Below are 11,124 nucleotides of genomic sequence, written 5' to 3'. Positions count from 1 at the left end.
CTGACAAAATTATTAGCCAACACTTTGTAGAAAAGAAAGATTTAAGCGGGTTGGTTTGTTTGCTCTGCATCTAACGCTGCAGTGTTGATTAGCTCGTTACTATGGTAACAACAAGCTACCGCGTCTGCGTCCTCCAAGACGACAGACCACGCCCATTTCCCCGCCCACATCAAACACCAACCTGACAGAAAAAGTCCCCAAAACTGGCTTCTCTGTAAACTTCGACGATAAATGTGCCCGTATATTCGACTATTTACGAATTACGAATGCTTATTATAGCCGTAAAAATGAAGTATTTACGGCTGCCATAAATAAGCTTGTTTAGCCATCCATTTTAACATCAACAAACATCTGCAAGTATGACTTCACACCAATAATAGGTGATAAATAATGATATTCAAGCTTATTATGTATTTGATAAACCCAAGCCTAATCAGTATTATAATAAAAAAATACTATACAAATTATATAAAACTAGAAAGAGAAAATAAAACAGAGTTTGGTAAACCGAAGATAGATATAGGGCTGAGTGGCTGAGTGAGTGAATAAATAAAAACAGCGCCCATACAAAGCAGAGACCCATAATACAGAGCCCTGCGAAGTTATAACCCTGTGAAATTGAACAAAATTAAATTTGGGATTTTTTACAGTTCAGTGGTCTTTCAGTTTTCAGTGATGAACGAAGTAGCCTAAGTGATGCTCTGCTGCTCTCTTGTGTTTGGATCCTAACATTCAGTCTGGATATTTTTATGAAATCTGCTCGGAAAGTGATTTCCACTGGTGTGATGCAAATAAGAAAGAAAGCCTTTTGATTTTTCGCTCTTTTTCTCTGTTTAGCTAATGCTGAAGTGACCAGATAGCCTGCGTTTATGAACACTCTAATAGAAATGAGAAATGTTTGCATTTGGATGTATTAGAATAGATAATTATATTCAGCTGCTTTTTAAACTCCAGATATAAACATTTAAATGGAGCATAGACTAGTATTGTAGTCTATGGAGTTTGTGTGCAACTAACCGTACAAGGTATTTGCTGGTACATGTAAAAACCATCTATAAAAATGCCCAAATACACCAAAAATGATTAACTTCTGTTGAAATATCACATTAATTCCAAATTCAATCACTCTAATACTGGTCATCTCTATTCCATGTTGTTCATGAGTACATCTACATGCACTGTTTGAGCCGCCACAGTGGTAAATGTGGGTCATGTGTCACCAGTAAATTAACACGGTAATGTTCAGTAACCCACATTTTTATTACAAGAAAATAATCATGTGTTTCATTTGACTCATTTTAATCACTGTATCTCTGCAACTGAACAAGAGCACCATCCTATACCTCAGTACACTTCCACAGCTCATTCTACCACATCATCTACACTGTAAAAAAAAATTCCGTAAAATTTACGGTAAAAAAACGGCAGCTGTGGTTGCAGGAATTTTACCGTAGAAAATACAGTAGCAATGTTTTAGGTCTTACGGTTTTAACTTAAATTTACAGTTAAATACCGTAATTTCATTAACTGATGTATTGTTAATATACCAACCTATTGAAGTACTGAAATCTGTTTTGTACATTAGCCAACACTTTGTAGAAAAGAAAGATTTAAGCGGGTTGGTTTGTTTGCTCTGCATCTAACGCTGCAGTGTTGATTAGCTCGTTACTATGGTAACAACAAGCTACCGCGTCTGCGTCCTCCAAGACGACAGACCACGCCCATTTCCCCGCCCACATCAAACACCAACCTGACAGAAAAAGTCCCCAAAACTGGCTTCTCTGTAAACTTCGACGATAAATGTGCCCGTATATTCGACTATTTACGAATTACGAATGCTTATTATAGCCGTAAAAATGAAGTATTTACGGCTGCCATAAATAAGCTTGTTTAGCCATCCATTTTAACATCAACAAACATCTGCAAGTATGACTTCACACCAATAATAGGTGATAAATAATGATATTCAAGCTTATTATGTATTTGATAAACCCAAGCCTAATCAGTATTATAATAAAAAAATACTATACAAATTATATAAAACTAGAAAGAGAAAATAAAACAGAGTTTGGTAAACCGAAGATAGATATAGGGCTGAGTGGCTGAGTGAGTGAATAAATAAAAACAGCGCCCATACAAAGCAGAGACCCATAATACAGAGCCCTGCGAAGTTATAACCCTGTGAAATTGAACAAAATTAAATTTGGGATTTTTTACAGTTCAGTGGTCTTTCAGTTTTCAGTGATGAACGAAGTAGCCTAAGTGATGCTCTGCTGCTCTCTTGTGTTTGGATCCTAACATTCAGTCTGGATATTTTTATGAAATCTGCTCGGAAAGTGATTTCCACTGGTGTGATGCAAATAAGAAAGAAAGCCTTTTGATTTTTCGCTCTTTTTCTCTGTTTAGCTAATGCTGAAGTGACCAGATAGCCTGCGTTTATGAACACTCTAATAGAAATGAGAAATGTTTGCATTTGGATGTATTAGAATAGATAATTATATTCAGCTGCTTTTTAAACTCCAGATATAAACATTTAAATGGAGCATAGACTAGTATTGGAGTCTATGGAGTTTGTGTGCAACTAACCGTACAAGGTATTTGCTGGTACATGTAAAAACCATCTATAAAAATGCCCAAATACACCAAAAATGATTAACTTCTGTTGAAATATCACATTAATTCCAAATTCAATCACTCTAATACTGGTCATCTCTATTCCATGTTGTTCATGAGTACATCTACATGCACTGTTTGAGCCGCCACAGTGGTAAATGTGGGTCATGTGTCACCAGTAAATTAACACGGTAATGTTCAGTAACCCACATTTTTATTACAAGAAAATAATCATGTGTTTCATTTGACTCATTTTAATCACTGTATCTCTGCAACTGAACAAGAGCACCATCCTATACCTCAGTACACTTCCACAGCTCATTCTACCACATCATCTACACTGTAAAAAAAAATTCCGTAAAATTTACGGTAAAAAAACGGCAGCTGTGGTTGCAGGAATTTTACCGTAGAAAATACAGTAGCAATGTTTTAGGTCTTACGGTTTTAACTTAAATTTACAGTTAAATACCGTAATTTCATTAACTGATGTATTGTTAATATACCAACCTATTGAAGTACTGAAATCTGTTTTGTACTTTTGTATTATACTGATAACCACCAAATGCAGGCGGTGATGAGAAAATCACATGATGAACCAAAGCCCATCACAAGCAGCTTTTATAAAATATCACATAAAGAAGGTGCACAGTGTCATTCACACAAACGCTAAACAGCATCATGCTAACACATGAAACTGAAATAATGCAATAAATATTCATTTAACAACATTAGGTGTAACACACAACCCTAATATACAAAGCTGATAAGAAAAAACTAAGAAGAAACATAGTTATTTCAACAAAACAACATCAAATTTGAAATGTAATGCAGGGAATTCTGGGAATGTCAATTTACGGTTATTCACTGTAAATTATACGGTATTTTTCACTTCCAAAAACGGTATACTACCGTAAAATTAATGTCTAATACATGTAATGTCCAATACAGTTTTTCACCGTATATAGTAGGGGAATTTACTGTTAACCATTTAACAGGTTTTTACTGTAGCATTTTTACAATCTTTTACCGTTAAATTCACAGTCATTTTTTACAGTGTATAGTCTGTGAACGAGAGCTGCCTGGTGTTTCATCGCCAGTATAAAGTCATCTTCCACAAGCTTCATTCACTTCCTACAATATACTACAGCTGAAGACACATCTACAAACACTTCATGTAAAACACAACTACAATTAAAAGCTCTTTTTACAAATCAATTCTATTTAGGGGTCCAAGCACCGAAGGTACTGCACTGTTTGGCAGGCACACAGACAATACAACAGGACAATTTAAATATGCTTCAAAATCATTACAACTAAATCCTGTCATAACTCTGCAACAGTTTGATCAAAGGAAAATTAAATCAATTAATGAATTGTACAGTCATTTGTACAAAACAACAAAAACGGCTGGCAGCAACCAATACAATTTCAGTGGTTAATAATATCAAGTCTGAATGGCCTACCAAGACAAAAAAAGGATGTACGGTACATTGTGTGAAAATGTACAGTTGCTATATGTGTATTCAATTCTGTGAAAATGGGCCACAGGGTGACTAATATGCTTATATCTCATGTGCAAGTCAAAAACCTAATTTCAGTCATTTTTAGGAAACATGCTTAGTTTCATGATTTTGTGATGGTCAGGGCTAATAGCAAATTCTGATGAATCAGCAGGTTCAATTGACAGATAAAGGCTGTAATACTACAGTGTAATGTTCCACAGGACAAGAATCAGTTTCCGTCATTAAGAATGGCTGAATAGCTTAACATGTAACATGCATAGAACCCAATTCATTCGTAGAACCATGGTGCGCTGACAATATAGTTTTATATCATTATCAGGGCTGTGCATATTCAAGAAGTAGGCTAACTGGCAAGTTGGCTTTATTTTATGGGGATTTATAAGTGCTTACACCTCCACACATTTGATACATTATAATGCCATGCTATAAAAATCAACCGGACGGCTGTATTAATAAAATCATAGCCATAGGTAACTGTCTAGAGCTACAATTGTAATTTATAAATAAAACAATTTATTTATTTACTTTGATATTTTATTAAAGTTCTATTTTGACCCCTTACAGTAGGTGTTTTTTTTTCTTTTTTGAGGGAGGGGGCACAACAATACTAATCTGCTTAGGGCACCCATTTGGCCAGCAGCGGCCCTGCTGTAAATTAAATTATTAAAAGAGCATTCGGTTATTTGTTCATATGGTGGTTTTCCTGTAGGCTGCAGATTCCCTGGCCTATTTTACCTGAACACAAACGTGTTAACACTGAGGGGGACAGTGTGTTAGTGTGTTAATAACTCTGGGGTTTAAACGTTTTTATTTTGTTATATGCTTTCTATAAATAAAATGATAGATTATGCGCTGCCATAAACCTGAAGAACGAGGCGCCAGGTCTTCCGGTAGCGGAACCATTCTTTTGCCGTTCTCTGTTTCCGTCAGGGCTTTAATGTTACGCACACTAGTGAGAAACAGTGTTGTCCACACGTGAAGCTTGGGGGTGTTGTGAATTCTTCTGTTACTGTATTTATTTGTCCAATTCCCGTTCTGTATTCACTTACAATGGTAGAAATAGATGAGGATCCCCAGATGGGGTTTGAGTCCGAGGAAGACGACGACGAATTATCAGACGGCGAGGTGAGAATATAGTGCATTTCATGTGTTTTGTTCAAGCAGTAGGCCTACCGTTTTATATTACAGCAACTTGTCGTGCTACATAAGTGAACAAAGTAGGTAAGAGATCCAAAACAATATGTTTGCATAACACGTTTGTCTCTGATCAGCTGCAAGAAGCTTTCGCCAAGGGTTTGCTCAAACCTGGATTGAATGTTCCTCTGCTCGAGCCAAAGAAGGCCATCAACAATGTGGTAAGTTTTGGGGAGAATTTTATCCTGTGAGGTCTGACATATGAAATTTAAAGATTTTAAAAATTTTGCTTCATTGCTTCAGCATTTTATAGCCCATATGGTGTGATATAGAAAAAAAAAAAACATCCAAACTGAGCAAAAATATGCTATCTTGGTGTAGATGCTGAAATTGATATGACCAAAAATTAAGATTTTGATAGTTTGTAATGTAAAACACTGATATCTTTCTAGCCGTATAACAGACTACTTATCTAAAATGCATATTAATTTTAGTTGGCACTCTATATCTCCCAATAATATGGCATGGTAAGATTATATGTAATGTTTTTATTTTGGAAGGCAAAGCGTATAATGCAGTCAGTACAATGATGATTGAGTGAAAATTCCTCAAAAGCCTGTCATATTTAATATTTTTTAACGTGTTTTTTTCTAAGAAATTCTGTATGGATAATCAAGTAAACCTAAAATGCTTTAGTCAATCAATATTTCTAACAACATGAAAGTTATTTTTTACGTTTACTTTATAAAAATAATTTTAAAAAGTATGAATAAATTAGATTACAATGCATGTAGAAGATTGTGTATAACCGATTTGATAATGTCGCTAATTTAGAGGCCTTAGAAATTCATATCAAATATGATACTGTATGGTTTATAGAGTTAGTAATATATCAATTGAAATGATTTGTTGAGAAGTCCAATAAAATATCTGTAATGATTTTATTCTACATCATTCAGGAGGGTCTTAGGAAATGTCTGGCTGAGTTTAAGAGGAACCTGCCGTGGGCTGAAAGGCTGGACCTCACTAACTACCCAGCTGTTGACATTGTTGCAAAAGCGGAGGGCAGAGCGCAGCAACCTGAAGGTAGTGAAGACGTCAGTGCAGAGGATGACTTTCAGAGGGAGATGTACTTGTAAGTGTGTAAAACAAGGATGCTGCTTGACTTATAATGTTTACTTAAAGGAGTTATTATAAAATATTGTTGATTCACGTCTTTGACAGTAGTTAATTTTTGACAAGAAGTATGCAAAATAAACTGAGACCATGCCTTTAATAAGAAGCACAGATATCTTATACATTCACTGAGAGAAAAAAAAAGTGTGCTTATTTGAAGAAAAAAAGATCGCATCATATGACCCCTTTAAAATTTCTTTAGAGAGAAGTATTGTTTTTTTTACACAGAATAGGGTGCTGTGAGCATTAGGGTGCGCTATAAACACGTTATTTATGTTTAATTTAATATTGGAAGTTGTAGGGCATCCTTGCTCAAAAAGTCTAAATATGATAAATACATAAGTAATATGTGACCATGGACCACAAAACCAGTCATAAGGGTCAATTTTTTGAAATTGAGATGTATACATTAGCTTTCCATTGAATTATGGTTTGTTAGAATTGGACAATATTTGGCCGAGATACAACTATTTGAAAATCTGGAATCTGAGGGTTAAAAACAAATCTAAATATTGAAAAAAATCACCTTTAAATGTGTCCAAATGAAGTTCTTAGCAATGCATATTATTAATCAAAAAGTACGTTTTGATATATTTACGGTAGGAAATTTACAAAATGACTTCATGGAAGGGGATCTTTACTTAATATCCTAATGATTTTTGGCATAAAAGAAAAATCAATAATTTTGACCCATACAATGTAATGTTGGCTATTGCTACAAATATACCCATGCTACTTAAGACTGCTTTTGTGCTCCAGGGTCACATATAACTTATGAGGAAGTCCCTAATATAGACAAAGGCAGGGTTGGCCAAACCAGTTCCTGGAGTATTTCGTCTCGGGTGTTTTCTTAAGAATAAATGATATTTATAATGCAATGCTAATCAACATAGCCTTTATTACAGTACAGAATACTATAAAATAATATATTTTCTGCCTCATTCTGTGATATAATTCCACGTAAGATCACAATAGGAAGTTATTTTTAAATGCTCGACTGATGTTGTGAAGTGAGTTTGCAGTAAATTTTGGTGTAAAAGATTTGGTGGTTTTGGGGAGAAAAATTGCTGTAATTTTACACTATAATGTTTGGGAACTTTGTCTTGTGCTTCAGTATTTTTGATATGTTACAGCTACCGGCAGGCCCAAGCAACTGTTTTAGCGGCGCTGCCAAAACTGCACAAGTTCAAGATTCCTACCAAGAGACCTGAGGATTACTTTGCTATGAGGAAGTCCCTAATATAGACAAAGGCAGGGTTGGCCAAACCAGTTCCTGGAGTATTTCGTCTTGGGTGTTTTCTTAAGAATAAATGATATTTATAATGCAATGCTAATCAACATAGCCTTTATTACAGTACAGAATACTATAAAATAATATATTTTCTGCCTCATTCTGTGATATAATTCCACGTAAGATCACAATAGGAAGTTATTTTTAAATGCTCGACTGATGTTGTGAAGTGAGTTTGCAGTAAATTTTGGTGTAAAAGATTTGGTGGTTTTGGGGAGAAAAATTGCTGTAATTTTACACTATAATGTTTGGGAACTTTGTCTTGTGCTTCAGTATTTTTGATATGTTACAGCTACCGGCAGGCCCAAGCAACTGTTTTAGCGGCGCTGCCAAAACTGCACAAGTTCAAGATTCCTACCAAGAGACCTGAGGATTACTTTGCAGAGATGGCCAAGACTGATCAGCACATGCAGAAGGTGAGAAAATCACATGACGGCCAGGCTTTATAGAAAGCACTTTGTCCAGTACACCGTGGAAGTAGGAGAGCCAGTAACCTCAGGACATGAGAATATATGCTACCGTTCAAAAGTTTGCAGTCAGTAATATGGATTTTATTTATTTTTTGAAAGAAATGAATACATTTTTGTTTCGTTTTTTCATTACATCGATCAAAGTTAACAGTAAGGAAGATTACAAAATATTTTTATTTCAAATAAATGCTGTTCTTTCTATTCCTCAAAGAATGCTGAGAAAATTGGTAGTTTTCACAAAAATATTAAGCAGTTTTCAACATTGATAATAATCAGAAATGTTTCTTGAGAAATATTTAGTTAAATGCTGTTTTGTAATTGTGGTTAAGTGAATTTGGCTGTATATCCGCTGTATATTTTTTTTGCTGTTGTAATTAGTTGACATTTATCTGGTCAAATGTAATGCTGTCAACCTTAACAAGATGTTCAGGGGTCACAGAAAGAAGTCTACTTGTATTATGAAACTTATGATGGTAGATTTCACGGCTATGATTGATATTTTTTTTATTCATAATTTTGGCAGCTCTTGAAATGGGTCATATCATTAACATTGCCTGAGCAATATGCTCATGCGTTTATTGCATTTTTTAAATGTTGTCCCTTTTTAATGCTGTTCATCTGTACGAAGAAAACTGTTCGCTGAAACATCCACAACGTTAACAAGAGCATTGCAGAGCACGCAGTATATCTGTTGATCAAATGTGTGTGAAAGTTGCGATCATTTCTGTAATTACATTACACACACACACACACACACACACATGTATACTAATCTAATTTGCAATCTGATTATATGATCAATGATCAGACAGATGTACATGTAAGATGTATTGCCCTCATAGAAAGCGTTAATATAATTGGCTTCTTCTTTTGTTGGTAGCTTGTACTGTTTAACTACTTAAAAAGAGGTATTTCACCCAAAAATGAAAATTGTTGTTTACTCCCCCTCATGTCACTCCTTCCATTGTTTCTTACTTTCTTTTGTGTGACACAAAATAATATATTTTGGGGAATATTTTAACATGTAGTTATTTTTATTCTCATTCTCATGTCATGTTTTTTAGTCCAAATTCTAAGAAGAAATACAAGGATAAGAAGTTTGGCTTTGGGGGAAAGAAGAAGGGCAGCAAATGGAACACCAAAGATTTTTTTGTTGTTGTAATTAGTTGACATTTATCTGGTCAAATGTAATGCTGTCAACCTTAACAAGATGTTCAGGGGTCACAGAAAGAAGTCTACTTGTATTATGAAACTTATGATGGTAGATTTCACGGCTATGATTGATTTTTTTTTTTTATTCATAATTTTGGCAGCTCCTGAAATGGGTCATATCATTAACATTGCCTGAGCAATATGCTCATGCGTTTATTGCATTTTATAAATGTTGTCCCTTTTTAATGCTGTTCATCTGTACGAAGAAAACTGTTTGCTGAAACATCCACAACGTTAACAAGAGCATTGCAGAGCGCGCAGTATATCTGTTGATCAAATGTGTGTGAAAGTTGCGATCATTTCTGTAATTACATTACACACACACACACACATGTATACTAATCTAATTTGCAATCTGATTATATGATCAATGATCAGACAGATGTACATGTAAGATGTATTGCCCTCATAGAAAGCGTTAATATAATTGGCTTCTTCTTTTGTTGGTAGCTTGTACTGTTTAACTACTTAAAAAGAGGTATTTCACCCAAAAATGAAAATTGTTGTTTACTCCCCCTCATGTCACTCCTTCCATTGTTTCTTACTTTCTTTTGTGTGACACAAAATAATATATTTTGGGGAATATTTTAACATGTAGTTATTTTTATTCTCATTCTCATGTCATGTTTTTTAGTCCAAATTCTAAGAAGAAATACAAGGATAAGAAGTTTGGCTTTGGGGGAAAGAAGAAGGGCAGCAAATGGAACACCAAAGACAGCCATGATGACGTTTCAGGATTCAAGGCCAGAATGGCTCATGGGAAAGGTGGGAAACAATTCGGCAAAGGAGGCAAGACGAATGTAAGTGTTTTATTTATTTATTTTTTTACATCAGTACTGTTATATTCTAACATTTTAAAGACCCCCCTCACATGCTTTCATCTCTCTCTCTCTTTTTTTTTTATAGAAACGGCCAGGGAAAGAGACCAGGAAGAAAATGAAGGCACGCAAATGAGCTGTATCTTCCCATTAGTACCTCACACTCAAATGAATTGTGCCATTAAAAATACTTTTTTTTTTTTTTTTTTATCTCTGTTTCCTATTACTTGGGTGAAGTCGTGGCTTTGTTCTTTTTTTTGACAAACACCTTTGTATTTTTCAAAAGACTTCTCCATGTTGCCCGAGCGCGAATATTTTATGTTTGTATTAAAGGAACACTCCACTATTTTTGAAAATACTCATTTTCCAACTCCCCTAGAGTTAAACCGTTGAGTTTTACCGTTTTCGAATCCATTCAGCCGATCTCCGGGTCTGGCGGTAGAACTTTTAGCTGTAGCTTAGCATAGATCATTGAATCTGATTAGACCATTAGCATCTCGCTCAAAAATGACCAAAGAGTTTCTATATTTTTCCTATTTAAAACTTGACTCTTATGTAGTTACATCGTGTACTAAGACCGATGGAAAATGAAAAGGCTGATATGGCTAGGAACTATATTCTCATTCCGGCGTAATAATCAAGGACCTTACATCAGTACTGTTATATTCTAACATTTTAAAGACCCCCCTCACATGCTTTCATCTCTCTCTCTCTCTTTTTTTTTTATAGAAACGGCCAGGGAAAGAGACCAGGAAGAAAATGAAGGCACGCAAATGAGCTGTATCTTCCCATTAGTACCTCACACTCAAATGAATTGTGCCATTAAAAATTCTTTTTTTTAATTTTTATCTCTGTTTCCTATTACTTGGGTGAAGTCGTGGCTTTGT

At 34.9% G+C, this 11,124-nt stretch overlaps 1 protein-coding gene across 1 annotated transcript; it reads left to right on the top strand.

Annotated features, from left to right (window-relative positions):
* Window positions 1–5,106: 5,106 nt before the first annotated feature.
* Window positions 5,107–10,555, top strand: ebna1bp2 (EBNA1 binding protein 2). Its single transcript, XM_016283727.1, has 6 exons — window positions 5,107–5,261; window positions 5,408–5,491; window positions 6,230–6,405; window positions 8,030–8,172; window positions 10,011–10,219; window positions 10,326–10,555. Exons 1-6 carry the CDS (start codon window positions 5,187–5,189, stop codon window positions 10,371–10,373), a joined length of 735 nt encoding a protein of 244 aa, XP_016139213.1. The 5' UTR covers window positions 5,107–5,186; the 3' UTR covers window positions 10,374–10,555.
* Window positions 10,556–11,124: the final 569 nt, after the last annotated feature.

This window comes from Sinocyclocheilus grahami, unplaced genomic scaffold (assembly GCF_001515645.1).
Source record: "Sinocyclocheilus grahami isolate Dianchi unplaced genomic scaffold, SAMN03320097.WGS_v1.1 scaffold176.1, whole genome shotgun sequence".
In the NCBI taxonomy this organism is placed as follows: domain Eukaryota; kingdom Metazoa; phylum Chordata; class Actinopteri; order Cypriniformes; family Cyprinidae; genus Sinocyclocheilus; species Sinocyclocheilus grahami.
The sequence above is the reverse complement of the archived record's forward strand: the minus strand, read 5'-3'. Positions and strand labels throughout refer to the sequence as shown.

What these genes read in the sequence shown, in the direction of transcription:
- ebna1bp2 (XM_016283727.1), top strand. Translation starts at nt 5,187, where the DNA reads ATGGTAGAAATAGATGAGGATCCCCAGATGGGGTTTGAGTCCGAGGAA. An exon ending in AGAAGGCCATCAACAATGTG is followed by an intron (nt 5,492 to 6,229) that starts GTAAGTTTTGGG and finishes TACATCATTCAG; the next exon opens with GAGGGTCTTAGGAAATGTCT. An exon ending in GGTGAGAAAATCACATGACG is followed by an intron (nt 8,173 to 10,010) that starts GCCAGGCTTTAT and finishes GGAATATTTTAA; the next exon opens with CATGTAGTTATTTTTATTCT.